At 41.3% G+C, this 18869-nt stretch overlaps 2 protein-coding genes across 2 annotated transcripts in view; one reads left to right on the top strand and one right to left on the bottom strand.

Moving 5' to 3' along the window:
* Window positions 1–18869, top strand: part of RARB (retinoic acid receptor beta) — a 410353-nt gene that overhangs the window by 115388 nt on the left and 276096 nt on the right. The window lies entirely within an intron of this gene.
* LOC108287682 (60S ribosomal protein L26-like) lies at window positions 1441–1949 on the bottom strand. The gene has a single exon (XM_017506227.2). It carries the CDS (start codon window positions 1927–1929, stop codon window positions 1492–1494), a length of 438 nt encoding a protein of 145 aa, XP_017361716.1. The 5' UTR covers window positions 1930–1949; the 3' UTR covers window positions 1441–1491.

Here is an 18869-nt window from a genome sequence, read left to right as displayed (position 1 = left end):
AGGCTGAGGCGGGTGGATCACGAGGTCAGGAGTTCGAGACCAGCCTGACCAACATGGTGAAACCCCGTCTCTACTAAAAGAACAAAAATTAGCTAGGCTTGGTGGCACACACCTGTAATTCCAGCTGCTCGGGAGGCTTGAACCCAGGAGAGGGAGGCTGCAGTGACCCAAGATTGCACCACTGCACTCCAGTTTGGGCGACAGATTGAGACTTTGTCTCAAAAAAAAAAAAAAAAAAAAAAAGAGGTGGAGTTATGGGGAGGTGATAAGGTTCTGCCCTTATAAATGGCATTAATGCCCTTATAAAAGAGGCTTGAGGGAGCCCCTTTTACTATGTGAGGATGCAGTGAGAAGATACCATCTATGAAGAACAGAACTTCCCCAGACATCAAATCTGCTGGAACCTTGATTGTGGACTTCCCAAGCTCCAGAACTGTGAGCAGTAAATTCAGTACCTTTCCATTGTTTGTGTATTACCCACTCTAAGGTATTTTTTTTTACAACAACTTGGGCACACTAAGACATTAACCTCTCAATTTTCTTGTTCATATAATGGGATTAAAAAGAGTCCCAACCTCATGACATTTTTATTTTATCTGCCTAATATGTAGGGCTGTATTATGTTAAGTATTAAATGAAAATTCTCCCAAGCCCTAAGATTTTGATACATCAGTGGCTCAGTTTTATTGCTGTGACATGTGGACAAGACGGGACTACTTCTCCCTTGGTTTTGACTACGGCACCCACATGCTGGATATTGAATACCAATCTAAATGTGAGGCAGATCATCAACAGGAGGAAATTAGACGTTGAGAACAAGTTCCATAATCCTTTAGCTTTTTTACCACAGCAGCTCCAAGGAGAATTCAGAAGTATCAGAAGGGGGGGAGACAAGGACATATGGAGATGGAGGATGTATTTGGAGAAAAGGGAGCTTTGGCTCACACACCAAAGGGTTTCTCAAAAGTATATCTTGTTGCCTCAGTAAATTTTCATGGTTTTCTATATTAGAGACATAGAATCTATTTGAATCAACTGTCTAAGGAAAGTAATTTCAAGGTTGCATAATCTTACATAATAGAATGAACCTTAGGGACAGCCACCAAAGAGGCAAAACTCGAGATGAGCCTTGGAAGAAGAAACTTAGAAGAGGGTCAGAAGACACACACATCATTAAATATTGCAGAAACAAGGCAAAATCCTCTCCGACCCACAGTAGACAATCTGAAGGGCAAAGCAGCCTGGAGTCTGCCGAAAGGACTTTTTCCCCTAAACAAGCTGGTAATTAGGATTTTGCTAGAAGCTCCGACTTACATTTCCCGTGGACATATATAGTTTTATTTTCCTGTAAGGTGGGAAGTAACTTTACCATTTCCTAGCTTTCTGGGAACTGAGGCAAATTATCTCCGTGCTTATGTTTTGTCATCCATAAAGTGTTAATTTTTTTTTCCTCATTTCAAGTTTTAATCAAAGCTTGTATATAAGGTTACTTTATTCCTGCATCTTCTCAATTGTTTCTTCCTTGTATTTGCCCTTTTCCTTTCCTACTTGGCAAGATTTGGCTTTCCGTTCACGGATCTTTTTGCGGTCTTTGTCCAGTTTTAGCCTAGTGATAACCACCTTGCTGGGGTGAATGCCTGCATGGACAGTTGTGCCATTAGCCTTTTCCCGCTGCACCCGTTCAATGTAGATTACGTATTTCTTCCTGTACACCTGGACTACTTTGCCAATCTGCTGACCTTTATAGTGTCCTCGTACAACCTGAACTTCATCATCCTTTCGGATGGGCATGGATCGCACGTTGTACTTCTGTCTCAGCTCTTTGGAAAGAGGGGAGGACATAATCTTCCTGCGAATGTGGGAAGGTGCATTGAAATGCCTTTTGCGATTCTTGCTTCGGTCGGAAGTCACAAGGGGATTGAACTTCATTTTGGCAGCTCCCGCTTGGGCGATGGCTACAAAAGGCTAAAGTGTTAATTTTAGTTGTACTTACCTCTTGAAGTCAGTGTGAGGCTGAAGTGAGTTCATACAGGAGTAGGCTTAGCATGGTACCCAGCAGGTAGTAAACATTCAAAAATTCTTAGTTCAATTATTTTAATTACTTAGTGGTAAAGGTCTGGCAGAAAAGAAATGAAATGATCTGGATTACTGGATGGAGGGGAAAAACCTCACTCTAACTGGGAGGGTCAACTTATTCCCTGTCCAAATTGTTTACTGTTTAATTCAGCGGTTCTCAGCAAGGATCTCTAACGCTGACCTGTGAACTGGTCCATGTATTACTAGCTACAATTTGGAAGTCCCTATTGCTTTTGGTCGCTTGCCCCAATTCATAGCATATTTATGTGAGCCAGGCATCTCACTGGCATGCCATCCTACCAGTGCTTTACTTCTAAACTGTCCCAGACAAGATATTTTATAGGAGTGAGAAGATACGTCTTCAGTAACATGGGCAGTCCTTGAGGCTCTTGGACTGAGAAGGTTCTTAGAGACTTTGAGTTTTGTATAGGGCTCTCATTCCCTACCTAGATAGTGTCCATGAAAGAGCTCAATGGACTCTAAAATGGCTAAAGCCTGAGGTCCTTTATCTGGCCTGTGCAGACTTAGAAGAGTTTCATGTATATAAACTTGAGGAAATCCATGAACTCTGTGATGTTCTGCGAAGTGGAATGTTCCCACATCTTGGAATGGGATAAATTGCTTTCATCATATTCTCAAACGGTAAAGAAATACTTCAGGATAAAGTGAGGGAATTAAGGTCTAGATTTTTTTGCCGACAAAATAATTAGACCTATAACTGAAACAGATTAGAGGAAGAAAGGAGCTTACGGTCAGTTCATTTGGCCCTACAACATCTCCCTCTCTACTCCTGACATTGTTTGAAAAACTGAGGACTCAGAAGCTATTTTTTTTTTCAACTTACAGCTTACTTTTAATTTTATTTTGGATTTAGACTGGTCAAAGGTAGTGCTGCTTCCTCCACGGGGATGTAATATTATGTGAATTCGTAAGGATCATGGTTTGTTTGTTTTCTTGTAATCTGAAACAGCTTTATCAGAAACCTAATTCATAAAGAGAAGCTAATCATGTACAGGGAAAAGCAGATCTTCATGGGGATTTTTTTCCTTTAAGTTTTCAGCATAATTATAGTCATTTTTCCCTTTGTTTTCTTCCCTATTAAAAGCAAGAGATGATCCAATTTTTCCCCCTCACTCCCTAGTCTAGTCCCTTGCATGGGACTAATTAGACAAGACAAATCATTGGAAGAACATTCATCTTTATCCAGGAGGAGGTTTTCAGAATTTTTTTGATGTTGTCCTGGATTTCTACTTTTTCAGGGGCTTTTTGAAATGACAGATGGACTCAACTGCTTTTAATGCCTGGTGGGGCAAGGAAGAATTGCATTCACTTATGTGTGTGTGTATACATATGAGAAACATTAATTTTTAATTTACTCTGTTTACCTTGAGAAACTGCCAGTGAATGATTCAGATATTCCACAGAAAGGGACTTTCTTTTGTAATATAGGACAAAAGACAGCTAAGCATGTGTTCTTTCTTCAAAGCGGAGGTTCAGGGTAGGGGAACCGTATTTATTTGTGCAGCTTACAGAAGGACTACTTTGACTCTGTAAACACTCATATAATTTTATTAGGAATTGCTACCAAATCTTTTCATCTAGTATATGCTTAAAAACTTGGCTTAGATACAGCGATAGAGAGTGAGAGCAGACTGTTCCCACATTCCTTTAACAATTCTTTGTGTGTCTGTGTTTTCGAATCAAATCCCAGGACGATGATTTGCACAGTGTTGAGTTAGGCAGGTCTCTGATTTTTAGGCCTAGGTATGACACTGGCTTTGGGTTCCAGCAATCTTCCTCCTCTGTCTTGCACCTGGGTGTCTCAGGAGGCCGGATGCATGGGGTCTGCTGATTCTAAGGAGGAGAAAAACTTCTCAGCTTCCCTGAGGGGGTTGAGGATGAGAACTGGAGCATTCTAAAGGGCTTTCTAATAACTTGTGTGTACAACCTGATTGGTAGACTTTGGAGGCTTCTTTAACTCTGCCCAATTGTCCACGAACCCCTCCAGGATTCCCTCAGACTGAAGGTGGGCTTGGGACCCAGACCTGATTGCAAATTCCTGAACAGACCTAGAATATCTGAAATACCCATATTAAGACTCGCTTGTATGAGTATGCTAATACGCATTCCATGTCTAAGGAGTCACTGTTCATATCACAGATATCGTAGACTTGTATAGTTACTGAAAGAGATTACTGGCAATGGCATTAAGGTGACTTGTTCTTACAGGATCAGTGGATTAGCCCAGGTTTACGTAATATAAAAACTGTTTATTATCAGTTTGGGTTTTTTATAAAAAAAAAAAAAGTAACATTTAGTGAGTATTTAGTGGGGAATGGTGGTTGACCTCTCCCCTCAGGGCGGACTTCTTAATCTCAATTCAGAGGATCTTTCAACTTAAATAGCAAAAGGAGAGAGACGCATCTTCATTCTCACTGCAGCCTCGACATTTTCTGGCTCTGGTGATCCTCCTGACATCCTCCTAAATAGCCGAGACTATAGGCACGCACTACCGTGCCTGGCTAATTTTTAAAATTTATTTTGTAGCGAAAGAGTCCTAACCATGTTGCCCAGGCTGGTCTCAAACTCTTGAGCTTAGGCAGCCCTTCCACCTTGGCCTCCCGAATTGCTAGGGTTACAGGCATGAGCCATCACACCTGGCCCACCGCACTCCTAAATTTGAAATTATGAATGGAAGTAACCACAGTATTACAAGAAGTGACTGCAATAGTTTTCATATCACATTTAATTGTTGCAATATTTCCATTTTTTAAGACAGTTATTTTTTAAAGTTTTAAGAAGACCATAAAATTGTTTTCCTGTTTAATCCTATATATATTATTTGAGGAACATTATTCTGAGAAGCAGTTCACAACACTCATCAGCCTACTAAAAGGCCTATGGCACCAAAATTTAAAAAAAGGAGATTCTATAGTAGGAAGTTAGAGGCTAGAAAATAGTAATTTCTTTATCTTTCCTATTCGAGAATTATTTGCCTCTGCCCCTTAGCATCTGACTGTGGAAAAGGCAAATAATTGTGTAAGAATGTACCTGAACAGTTTGCTATCTATGTCTAATTGCCATGCAGTATAATTACAACTATGCATAGCATTAAATATGTGTCAAATTGGTTTTTAATTCATTTGATTCGATTTCAGCACCAAGATCTGTGCATTTAGGCATAGTTTTCATAGTTTATGCTTTCATAAGATGCGGTTGAGGAGCAGATGATATCGCACGAAATAATCTGAGAACCACTGCTCTAAATTTAACCCGTGTTTATGTTATCGCTGCTTCAGTGTGTCTGATAAACACTCTCTTGTATGACAAAACATGACACTGTTGTCTACAAAATGTCCTTGCATTATTTGTTCAGCACAAATGCATTCTCCTCAATGTGGAAAAATGATTAAGATGCTATAAAATGTGGCACAATGTCTAGATCATCTCTTTGTAGAGGAAGCAGAGTGAGTATGTGCTGAACAATAATTTTTCACAATGTGCAAGACTCTTGATCGAACCTTTAATAGAGACAATCTAGCCTCTGAATCATTAACTCCAAATTCTAGAAGAAAGAATATGACTAAGTCTGATATCCTTCTTGATCCATTGAAGAACCACAGGGCCAAGGTCTCACAGTACAAATAGTTCTACAGGGACCATTGCAGGCAGAGGGCAGTTTTCTGAGAACAGAGGGAACCAAAGCTTTCTGTAGCAGAATCGTACAGGCTTAAAAAGGAGAGACCCTAATGGTTACTCAGGGAAGCTAGGACTATATGTCTCCCCACTGTTTGAGTCACTTTTGGCTGCTGCTATAATAAAATACAGACCATCTCTGATTTACAATGGTTGAACTTAGATTTTTTGACTTTGCAATGAGTTTATTGGGATGTAACCTCGTTGTGAGTTGAGAAACGTTTGGATTTATGGCAGTTTAAGTTTTTCACCTTATGCTGGGTTTATCAGGATATTAAATGCATTTTTCACTTGTGTGTTATTTATGATAGTTTTTACTTACTATGGATTTATCAGGATATAACCTCATTTATAAGTCGAGGAGCATTATACTACAGTCTGAATACCAATGGTGTTAGTGTCCCTCAGCTCCCTGGGGACTCTCCATTTGGCGCATATCATCAGTGGGAGGATCCTCCATTGCATGTCTTGGGGTGTTACAGCCTGATGTTGAGACAGCCTTAGGGCACTGTTGGCCTCGAGCTCTTACAGGAGTTACAGCTCTGTGCTGGTGACAATCATTGCTACCTTCTCCTTATAACCGTAAGGTCCTGTGTATTCCTCCGTTTCTATTTAGTGCATTCATATTGCGTTGCAGAGCATGGATATGTACTTGTTGATTATATCTCTCAGTTCTGTATTTTGTATGGAGGTGGGCATAGATTTTTGGCAGGTATTCCATCTACCGTCTTAAACTGGAAATCTAGCATATCTTTAGAACCCTGAGGATTCTAGAAGCAGGACTTAAAAGTGCTGGTCTTGACAAGAACAAACATCCCTGTGCTCCTCTCCCTAACATCTGGGGCTCTCGTGGTGGAGGCTCCAGCCGCTAGTAATGGAAAATGGCACCAATATCACGTCTGAGAAAATATCTTTGGCATAGGTACCAGACCATTGGTGTCAGCACTGGCATCATGGTGCTAAAGACACACCTCTAGTAGCACCAGAAATAGCAGTGGTCTGAGTAATCGCCACTATTAAAGGTACCTTCCAGGAGAAAAGGGCAATGGCCCACAGGAGTGAAGTTGATTGGCGCAAATGAGAAACTAACAGTAAAACCATAGCAAGTCTTCATGTTAAGTTTACATTAATGCCGGGAAGAATAAATAAAAGGGAATCATAATCACAATGAGATACCACTTTATGCTGACGACCATGACCAAAACCAAAATGTCAGACAGTAACAAGTGTTAGCAAGGATGAGGAGAATTTGGAAGCCTCCTCTATTGCTGGTAAAATTATAAATGCTGCAATAGCTTTGGAAAACAGTCTAGCATCTCTCAAAAGGTTAAAGATTAAGCATATAAACCAGCAATTCCACTCCTAGGATGTACTCAAAGGAACTGAAAACATGTTCACACAAAACCTTGAATGTGAAAGTTCTTGCAGCATTATTCATGATAGACTAAAAGTGTAAATAACCCAAACATTCAACTGGTGAATGGATAAATGTTAGTTATATCCACAAAATAGAGTATTATTCAGCCATGAAAAATGACGTGCTGTTACTAGTTACAATATGGAGTAACCTGGAATACATTATGCTGATTAAAAGAATTCAGTCACAAATGCCACGTATGGTATGATCCCATTTAGATGCAATATTCAGAATAGATTCATATGACAGAAAGTAGATGAGTAGCTTCCAGGGGCTGGGGACAAGGGACGATGGGGAGTGACTGTTAAGGGGACTGGGGTTTCTTTGGCAGATGATGAAAATGTTTCAGGATTAGGGAGTGGTGATATTTGCACACCTTTGTGAATAGACTTAAAACCACCAAGTTTTATACTATAAAAGGGTGAATTTTATGTTATGTGTATTATATCTCAATTAAGCCGTTTTTTAAAAAGTCTCCAGCAAAGCTGAGGTTTGCCCCATGGAAATCATACGAGGTCCTGTGAGTCTCACTCCACTTACCCACCCTTCTGTGGTTCGGATGTTAAAATGCTCTTCCCCATTTGTCACAGAATTTGTGTATATTTAAGAGAAGGGTAGATAAATTGCTTTTTTAGTATTTTTCTTTACATATGAGCTGCTCTATTTCTAAGGGAGCTAGACTAGACAATAATCTGAATGGTCAGCTCAGTGTTCTCTTCAAATTATTCCAACCCTTGATGGCCATCAGAGCCTGAATTTATTCCTTTATTCCCTTGAGTTCTTTCTCAGTAGGGTCCTGGGTCCTTTATACAAACAACCTCTTGACATGCTCAGCAGTTCCAGCCCCAAAGCCTATATTATATTCCAACGAACTTGGGAAGGTATTATTGTCTCCACTCGCAAGTGAGAAAACCCAAGTCAGCGAGACTGTGACCCAAGAAGCAAAGAAAACTGACACTGATTTTATCCTCCCAAGTTTGCCAAGCTCCTTTAATCTGATTCTTCAAGTGCTTTTAACAGTGAACTCCTGTTGACTGCCTTTGTCACAGGCCTTTCTGTTTAGTAATGACTGCAATTAAGCTAGAACCTAATATTTGACAACAACAGCAGAGTGGAGCTCCCATTAACTTTTTTGAGCCAGCCCAAGGAGTAAGTGAAGCAAAAGGCCATGACCCACTGAGTGCCAAAATGAAGACCCGTGTCCCCTCTGATGTTAGCTGAATGTCTCTCTAATCTCCTGCGATCTTTTGCTTTAAAGATACCAGCAGACATTCGCCACATGGTTGAAACCTCATTGAGTAACAATGATTTCTTCTCTCTTGCCTCAATAAATGTGGTATTTAGTCACTCAGGTTTCCATCTTTGTGAAACTTGGGTACAATAACAATTTACCACAGTCACTGGTGGCATTTCAGTAAAGCCACTTGGAGCCCCATAGAGCCACAGCCAGCCTCGCAGAATGTTTTTACTTTCTTTTCTTTGGGCTGGGTTCGTTTCTTAATTGCAAATTGCAGAGTCCAGGGTTGAAAGACAAAACGCCACTGTGGGTGGCCCACAGGTTTAATGAGGCTTGTGAATATAGCCAGATCATATCCAGTGTCCTCCTGAGGCCTGGGAATGCCTGCTATGAAAAAGGACACTGAACAGCCCCAAAGCTCCAGAAAAAAAATGGAAAAGAAGGTAGATCCTCCTAGACCCATCTTGACTTCGGTAATACGAGTACATGGACAACTTTTCTTTGCTGACCTTAGAAATAAAACTTATGTGCACAGATCATAGCTGAACCCAAAACCAAGCATCTAGATTCCCAGTCCATCACTACACAGAACTGTCTGGTGGATGGTCAAGGCCTTCCAAATCCCAGCTGTACTGACTCCTCTAAACTTATTTTCAGTGCTTCCTTGGAAGGCTTCTTTATTCAGTTGTGCTGACCTCCTTTCTCTTCAGCGTTCAACATTTGGTCCATTTCCACATCTTTGCTGAAGCTTTTCCTTCTGCTTGGAATGCCCTGTAAGATCCCCTCCCCCTGCTGATGATCCCAAGTCTTCCCACCTCTATGATGTGTCCACCATAACTGCTGTGTCCACCATAACTGCTGTGCCTAGAATTGCCCTCTCAGATGGTCTGTGTCTTCACTATAAAGCTTGTCTCTATCTTCACTCTTTCAGATGTTTTCATTGACCTGGATAATTCTAGCTGGTGGGCCCACATTTGGAATAATCTTTGACTATTTTTTTCCTCTCATGCCCAAAATCTAATCCTTCTACAACCCAATGGACTTTATATTTGAAGTTGTCCAGAATCTAACCACTGAAGATAGGTTAGAGGAGTCGGGTACAGCCAGGATTCGGAAGGCCTTGACTATCCACCAGACGGTTCTGTGTAGTGATGGACTGGGAGTCTAGATGCTTGGGTTTTGGGTTCAGCTGTGATCTGTGCATATGTATTTTCTTTTTAAGGTCAGCAAAGAAAAGGTGTCCATGTTCTCGTATTACCGAAGTCAAGATGGGTCTAGGAAGATCTGCCTTGTTTTCTATTTTTTCTGGAGCTTTGGGGCTGTTCAGTGTCCTTTTTCATAGCAGGCATCCCCAGGCCTCAGGAGGACACTGGATATGATCTGGCCAGATTCACAAGCCTCATTAAACCTGTGGACCACCCACAGTGGCATTTCATATTTGAACCCTGGACTCTATAATTTGCAATTAAGAAACTAACCCAGCCCAAAGAAAATAAAACATTCTGCCAGGCTGGCTGTGGCTCTGTGGGGCTCCAAGCAGCTTTACTGAAAGGCCAGCAGTGATTGTGGTAAGTTGTTACCGTACTCAAGCGGAAGCACCTACATCCAGTACTACCTCCCTAGTCTACAATACCATTTGATTTCACCTAAGTTATTGTAAAAGCCACCTGATTAGGGTCCTTGCTTCCACTCTTGTCCTTACAGACCTCTGCATGGTAGCTAGAGCAATCCTTTTACAGCGCAAATCCCGCCCTGCCCCTCCCTATTCAAAGCTCTCTAATGGTCTCCAACCCCTTTAGAAGAGCACCTAATCTCACCAGGTTCTTCCAAGACACAATAACAATTCAAACTTACTCCAGTGGTATTTTTACTTATAATAATGGCATTTAACAAGTGTTTACCCTACGAGAGACGCTGTTCTAAAACTTTGACATGTTCAGGGTTGCTGAAGCCCACGGGACGCGTTACAGTTCAGAAACCGAGGTACAAAAAGGCCAGGAGACGTTCACAGCGTGCACAACCAGAACTGGGATTCGAACCACAGAGCCCATGTTCCAAACCACGTCCCCGTCCTGCCTCTGGACGTAGGATACACTAAGGCGTGCCACAGCCTTCATGATTAGACCTTCATTTTAATTTAAAACACGGCAGTAAGGAGCCCAGTACTCTGTTTTCTTCTGTTTGCAAATGTAGGGATGTGTGAGTTTAACTGTAGGAGGAGAGGTCTGAAGCAAGGAAAAAGAGAAAAAGGCTGGAGCCTGCATTAATGAGGTAAACCCACGTCCTCAGACAGCAATGCCTCAGAGCCAAGCTGGAAGCCAAGAAATTTGTTTTAAAAATATGATATCTCCCAAGCTGCAGATGACGTCAAATATATGGTGATATACCACCCAAAAGGCAAAAACCACAGTTTGCTTGTTTAAAGGCTTATTTTAAGTTGGCTTGGCTGCTTCTCAGAGCTGTACCGTAAGCAGCAGCCTGCAGTTTCTGTCAAGGGTTGAAAAGTTGTCTTGAGAAAATGAATTGTGGTCTTGCCCGGAGACTCTGCACTTTTGGTAGAATCGGTCCTGCCCCACAGATAGCAGGCAGGCCAGCCAGGCAGCTGGCTGTCATTACTGTCACACCTGAGCCATGGGCTCTACTACGCTCCTACCTAATGGGGGAGAAATTCCATTTGTTGGGTAGCAGAAAAAGAGCTTGGTTTTGAACAAAAATTCCCTCAAAAAGAGTAAAATGTCACCCAGTGGTATAAAAAAAATCGAGAAAAGGGTCTTTGGGTGTTGTATCAGTGGTATAACTCAGATGAAAGAGTAAAATATAAGGGATTGGGTGTTTGAATGTTTGCAGCCTGTCTGCTACCCATCTTGTCCCAGGTGCAAAGCTCTGCACTTGGTTCTGCTACTTAAGAAAGACACCATCTAATTTGCCATACAGGGGAGCTTCAATGGAGCTGTGTGTATCTGGGGGAAGGAGTTTGGTAGCGTTAGCCTGGCCTGTCCTCCGCTGTGTTATAAACGGTTGTTATCTGAAACAATTGAGAACTCAGGAGGAAAAGGCCCAGGTATGCACCAGGAAGTCCGGTGCCCCATTTTTGGAGAAGGAAAGTGAGAGGGCATTGAGTTTCATTGATTGGGTCCCCGTGGCAGGCCAGCTGCCCCCCAGGAAGCCCTGGTATTCCTGTCCTCTCGGTGAACCTGCCTGAAAGGGATATAGGAGTTATTGGGTAATCAGGACTTGTCAGCACCTCGGTTATGCAGGATGGTTCAATCCGATAATGTGCATGGAACCTGTAATAGGGCTGATGAAAAGCACTCTAGTTTCAAAAGGGCCTTGAATGATTTTTTGTTCATTTTCTGTTTACATGTAATGTGTTATTGATGTCATTACCTTATAATACGGCGGCTTGTTTCATAGAAAAACCAGGAATTATTCATTCTTTAAAAAAAAAAAAAAAGACTTAGAAGAAAAAGAAGAAAGAAGGAAAGAAAGAAACCCTGTTACGTGAGGAAAATTGCATTCGAATGCTGCAACTGAAACATATTGATTTTCTGGCACTAGACTTTTTAGATTAAAAATGCCAATACTGAATCCTTTCATGACCTATAGTTCATATGAAGTTCGCATGTCATTTACTATTATTCTGGGGGAGAAAAAGCTGAATCTTTAATGAAAACATAGTTGGAAAGAATGTCTGCCGTTTCCGCAATTTGCATACCATTATAATAATGCCTGATTATGAGCTAAACATGCTGATAGTGGGATGGGTTGAACGTTGCTCTTATTTCACATCAGAAGTCATTTGTCTGAATTGTCGGCTTGTCTTGGCTCCATCCTTGGTGGGAGTCATGGGTGTGCATGCTTTCGTTGTCCAGGCTTATTAGGGTTGTGCAATAAGCCACCCATGCTAAGAGAGATACATTCCTTCACATTCCACTAATGCCAGAGACTGACTTATGTATGTCTGGTCTTACTGTAGTCCAGAAAACATTCCTGATACTTATTAGTTATTTATCCAAATGAGTTAAAAGTTTATAATATAGGCCAGACATGATGATTCATGCCTGTCATCCAAGCACTTTGGGAGGAGGAGGCAGGCGGATCACTTGAGAACGGGAGTTCAAGACCAGCCTTGACAACATAGTGAAAACCAGTCTCTGCTAACAAAATACAAAAAAAATTAGCCAGATGTGGTGGTGCACACCTGTAATCTCAAATACTCAAGAGTCTGAAGCACAAGAATTGCTTGAACCTAGGAGGCAGAGTTTGCAGTGAACTGAGCTCATACCACTGCACTCCAGCCTAGGTGACAGAGCAAAACTCTGTCTCAAAAAATCTGTAACATGGCCATATAAGTTCCTGGCATAGTCTTGATTTTATTGCATGGTTACTGCCAATCTCAAAAGTCCCTTAGCCAACATTCAAATTCCTCAATGGCATCTGTGGTTGCAGTCTTTGTTTTCAACAGTGAGCCAGGTTTGAAAGTTATGCAAAAATGTCTTTCCTACAATCCCGTCTCATCTTTTGTATTTCCAAGCTGTTATCACAAATATCTGTACATTGATCAGAGCTTTCTGTACCTCCTGCTGAGCCATGAATTATTTCACTTCTTTGTTGTTGGACAGAGATTAGTAGGTCCTATAACATTTTGGCCTCTGTCACTAGAATGAGGACGAGGTACTCAGAAGGTGTAGATTTCTTACATAAACAGCTTCTCTAGCTAGAATCTTTCTCAGTGGCTGTAGTAGGGGGTTGTAAACTAAGGTCCACAAACTAAATGCTACCCCAAACCAGCTTTTATAAATAAAGTTTTATTGGAACACAATCATGTTCATTTGTTCACATGTTAGCTATGGCTGGTTTTACACTACAGCAGCAGGGTTGAGTAGTTGCGATAGAGACTATATGTCCAGCAAAGCCTGAAGTATTTTCTATCTGGCCCTTTACAGAAAATGTTTGCCAATCTCTGCCCCATAGGACTGTGTTCCTCTAAAACGTTCTCCTAAATTATGGTGCCCACTAGTAGGTCCAACTGTCTGTCCAGCAGTGAATGCAAGAGTAGATGCTACAGAACTTAAAATCACATGTTTGAGTGAGATGGAATCTTAGAAATCACCTCATCTTAATTCCCACCTGACTGATGTTTGATTACCACAATAAACTTTTTGCTACTGGGGAATTTCTTAAGTCTCCAGACATGCCATTCTGTGTTTTATAGTTGTGTTAGAGACCCTTCCTGGTATCCAGCACAGATCTATCTACTTTTAAGTTCTTTCCCTTGGTCATACTCCTATGCTTTGCAGGCATACAGACAAGAATGAATGCTCTTCAACACAGTAATCATTCAGATATTAAAAATTATTGTCATTTTCTCCCTGAGGTTTTTTTTTTTCTTTCTCTCTTTATTTATTTTTTTTTTTTTCCTGAGATGAAGTCTTGCTCTGTCGCCCAGGCTGGGGTGCAGTGGTGTGATCTAAGCTCACTGCAACCTCCGCCTCCCAGATTCAAGCGATTCTCGCGCCTCAGCCTCCCAAGTAGCTGGGAATACAGGCATGCATCACCACGCCCGGCTAATTTTTGTATTTTTAGTAGAGACAGAGTTTCACCATGTTGGCCAGGCTGGTCTTGAACTCCTGACCTCAAGTGATCCACCGGCCTCAACCTCCTAAGGTGCTGAGATCACAGGCATAAGCTGTTGCACCCAGCGTCTGTGAGTATTTTCTTATTCACATTACATACTCAATTCACTTTTTTGTTCTTCTTGTGGTAGAATAGTGAGCTCTTTAGCAATCCAGTCATATTCCGCTGTTTGCACTAATTCTTCACCAGGCACTAATATGATATTCCAGATATGGTTCTTCCAATGTGGAGTTAGGCAGAATTATCACCTCCAACATTCCAGAAGTTCTATTTCTGTTCATGTAAACTAAAACTTAATTCACCTTTGGGGAAACCACATCACTATTGATTCAGACTCTGCATGCAATCAACCAAAACTCCTTTGTTGATCTGTAGAAAAGTCTGATTCCTTAACATCTCATAATTGCTTCTTTTTTTTTTTTTTTTTTTTTTTTTTTTTTTTTTTTTTTTTTTTTTTTTTTTTTTTTTTTTTTTTTTGAGACCAAGTCTCGCTCTGTTGCCCAGGCTCAAGTGAAGTGGTGCAATCTCGGCTTACTGCAACCTCCACCTCCGGGATTCAAGTGATCCTCCCTGCCTCAACCTCCTGAGTAGCTGAGATTACAGATGCACACAACCACGCCTGGCTAATTTTTGTACTTTTAGTAGAGGCAGGGTTTCACCATGTTAGGCTAGTCTCGAACTCCTGACCTCATGATCTGCCTGCCTCAGTCTCCCAAAGTGCGGGGATTACAGGCGTGAGCTGCTACGCCCAGCCTCATACTGCTTCTTATCTGAGAAGTAATGAAACAGATGTCTTGAATTCTTTGGCATTGCTCATACACATGAAGGGTGGCTTCCTCCAGACTTTTTCTTGAACCTATTTTGATCACTTTAAAGAGAAGTAAAGACACTGAAAGCAAAGATTCTTCATGAAAGTCCCAAAGCCTGTTCTGCACATATTTCTTGCCCTTCCCCTGTTAGCAGCATGGTAGGATTGCCCTTGCTGGCCCTTGTGGTTGGGCGGGCCGTGTGATGAAGTCTGCCCTGTGAATTTGGAGTGAACATGAGGTGCATAGCTTCCAGGCCACCCATTTGGCTGTAAATGTAAAACCCTGCAGTGCACTCTTCCTCTTTGGTGTGATGACTGTTTTACTAGTCTGGGCCTCAGAATAAGGTGAGATAGAGCAGAGTTCCCTGCTAAGTCATGGTAGATACGGAGCATGAGTGAGAAATCGTCCTTCATTTTTGTAATTGGCTGAGGTTTGAGCATTATTTTTGCAACACAGCTTAATCTGTAGGACTGAATAACTCAGATTTTCTGGACACTCAGTCATTTAATATTACGTAATTATTTTTTGGTACCGAGTATGTGAAAAGCACTCAGACTATCACAGTGAACAAAACAAAAGTCTCTACCTTTGTGAAAATAGAGGGTTTGGACATTTTATACAGTAACCACAAGAGATCTTCACCTCTCCAAATACCATATAGCAGACAAAATGCAGTATGTTCAGAAATGATTCTTCAGATACGTGATTGTTCATGAACACTAGATAGAGTGCAGGCTGGAAGCTGGATGCCAGGGTTTGAGGGCGACTTTTACCATTCATCTACTGCATGACTTTGGGCTGACAACCCTCCTTGTCGGGACCACCATTTTCTTTACCTCTCTCTGTTCACATGATTCCACTGTATACCATCTGTATCAGTGATGGTTCAACAGTTCCTTCAATGTTTTCAGAAACAGCAGGTACAGCACGTCTTCAGGCAGGGCCCTGTCAGTGTTTTTACTCTGAAGCACTTAAGTTCTGGAAGCCATGAGATACAGCCAGATTTTGCATGTAAATAAATTCGTTACTCAGTTTATATTCTGTGCCAAGCACTGCCTTGAACTGGACACTCTGGAAATTAAAGGAGATGTATACATAATGGCCCTGAACCTTCAAGTCCAGTGGAACAGATGAGACCGCCACTTAGGTACCAGGACACAACATTGGATGCTAAATTGTGAGTCAAGGTCAGAAGAAGTGTGTGTGTGGGGGCGGGGACGATCAAGGAAGTGCAATCAAGGAAGACTTCATAGAAGACGTTATATTTGTGAATGTGTATGAGAGGTGTATTTGTGAAAACAGAATGGAGTCCCAGCTGGCAAATACAAAGAATGAGGGTGAAGACCAGATTCTGACCCACCCCGTGTGGACAATAGAATAATTCACTGATGCAAATTTTAAAAGATATAACAGTAGCCATCCATACTGTTTGAATCTGTACTAAAAGATATCTTCATTTCCTCCTCAAAGAGGCCTCCTGTAGCTACAAAAGAGCTTTGCAAATCTGGACCTTTTCCTTTTGTTGCAGATTCTCTGTTTATAGTTTTTATTTAGTTAACAAAAGCTGTAGTATCAAATATGTAGATGTTCCCCCCCGCCACATTCCTCCTTGGTGGCAGATAGTGCCAGGTCAGTATATACAACGGGGCAGCTGAGGGTTTCCACAAGGGAAACAGGGTGAGGCTTACGCCCGTCTTTGCTCTGTAACATGTTTGGAAAAGGGAAATGTGGAAAGGAAAATCATAGCCAAATGGGTTCCATTCTTCATGTAAGTGATGGCTCTGTTTTGCCTCTCAGTAAGAATGGCTTTCCCCAGGGCACATATGGTACATAGATAGTTCAGGCTTATGACACAAACTCAAAAAACTCAAGGAATGACAGTGGGGTGTGTGGACACTCACACTCAAGCTGTGCCTTCCGGTCAACCCACTGAGAAACCCCGCCTCCTCATTCAAGTCAGTTACCCTCAAATCACCATAGAAAAGTTCAACTCATTAATGTTGTACTTGGTTAGAAAAAAAGGAAAAAAGTATGTGGGGAAAAAAAGAAATGCTTATGTTCAAAATATGGGTTCTTTGGGGCAGGTGAGTTGTTTCCCGCGGTGTTCAGGGAAGTGGTTAATGAGCTTATTGACTACAAGGCAATCATTTGTGAAATGCCAAGGAGGATAGGGTAGAATCAGAGACGGAAGAAAAATTAAGGTGTTATTTTATATAAACGGAAAGGAGAAATGTTGGCTAATTACTTTTCTGAAAATTAAGGTTATCGTGAAAAGAAATATACTGACTTTTTGGTAGATTTTGATAGCTTTCAAAACATTCATATTCATTTCTTCATTTGATTCTCATAACTTCAGGAGGTAGGCAGAGTGGATTTTTTTTTTCCATTTTCCAGATAAAGACCTAAGATTTTAGGAAGTTAAAGAATTCACTCAGGATTGTACAGCTAATAAGCAGTTATGCCAGGACTGAAAATTCAGACCTTCTAACTCTGCCCTGGTCAAGTAAAGAGGAAAAGTAAAGGCTGGGAGTTAAAAGAGGGTTTTAAAAATGCAATTAATTGAAAAGAAGAAGTATAACAATGTAATTTAGTGGGTGAGGGCTCACTTACTCTGGAGCAGAAATTGCAAATAGAAGCCTGGGGTAATAAGTAGCAGATGGGTTTATACAACAATTATGGCCCAAACGATAGTTACAAAGTTTTTTCAGTTATTAACAATACTTAAAAAACAGCACATTTCACAATAAAAATCTAGATTTCTAACCCCTCTTTTACAATCTGCATAGAAGACCCCACTGGGGAACATTCCCATGGAGCCACAGCCAGGAGGAGCTTGAGGGCAGCTGTCCATCTTAGACAGACATGAGCTCGCTGGTTCACCTCAATCTCACCACTCCCTGTTGCCACCAGTCCTGGAGATCAATGACCTGTTGATCTGTTTCATCACGCCGTGCTGCTGCTTTTTTCTACCCATCTGTATCACATGCTGGATTCTCGAGCCATTTGGATTTGTGTCTTCTAATCTGGAGGCAGCCTCCAGCCCCTATCCATTTCTAGCTATTTGAATGTGGGCAGATTATTTTCCATGTTAAACTTTTCATTTCTCTTTCCGTTCTATAAAATAGGGCTAATGGTGGTGACACTGTAGTGGAGATCTGTTGTGGTTGTTGTTGTTGTTTTCCCCTACATTAATCCTTTCCTTAGAAGTTACCATCTTACGGGAATAAAAAGGCCTACTTTTTTTTTCTCTAGGGTAAGTAACTTCAGCTACTCCAATCAAATGTAGATAAACCAGACTTAGAATTAAGAGTCAGTGGCCCAAACAAACGTGTGTGTGAGTCAGTTTGCAAGATCTACATCAAGGTTCCGGGGACGGCCCTGGCAGGTGCATCAGGGGTTGATACTATTCAAAATTCATTATCAGTGCATTGGTGGCTTGAACTGTAATGCTTATGCCTAATGGGAAGTAACTAGGTTTCCCCAACTCCCTGGTATGATGTCAGCGATTATCTCTGGTTGTGAAACTTCTTAGCCTGGTTCCCTGGCCCTTACAGAAAATTGGCGAGCCCTTTAATACACTGCAGTGCTTTTCTTTTGCTTATTGGCTCCCAAATCTCTTCTCCACATTTCTCCTGGTCTGCTCTGTGTTGTAGGTAACTATAAAATTCATTTCCTAAGCTCCTGTATAAGCAAGTTTGTGGGATCTGAAGTTTATGCAATTTGGGGGTCTTCTTTAGTCATAATACAAAGTTATACATAAAAAATTATGTACAAAAAGGAATATTTATTTTGTATGAGGAAAAAATAACAGGACAGTCATGGTGGTTCAGCCTGTAATCTTAGCATTTTGGGAGGTCCAGGCAGAGAGATTGCTTGAGTACAGGAGTTCAAGACCAGCCTGGGCAACATAGTGAGACCTCGTCTCTACAAAAAAAGAAAAAAGCCATGTGTGATGGTATGCATCTGTAGTCTCAGATACTTCGGAGGCTGAAGCAGG

This window comes from Cebus imitator, unplaced genomic scaffold (genome assembly GCF_001604975.1).
Source record: "Cebus imitator isolate Cc_AM_T3 unplaced genomic scaffold, Cebus_imitator-1.0 Scaffold351, whole genome shotgun sequence".
In the NCBI taxonomy this organism is placed as follows: Eukaryota; Metazoa; Chordata; class Mammalia; order Primates; family Cebidae; genus Cebus; species Cebus imitator.
The sequence above is the reverse complement of the archived record's forward strand: the minus strand, read 5'-3'. Positions and strand labels throughout refer to the sequence as shown.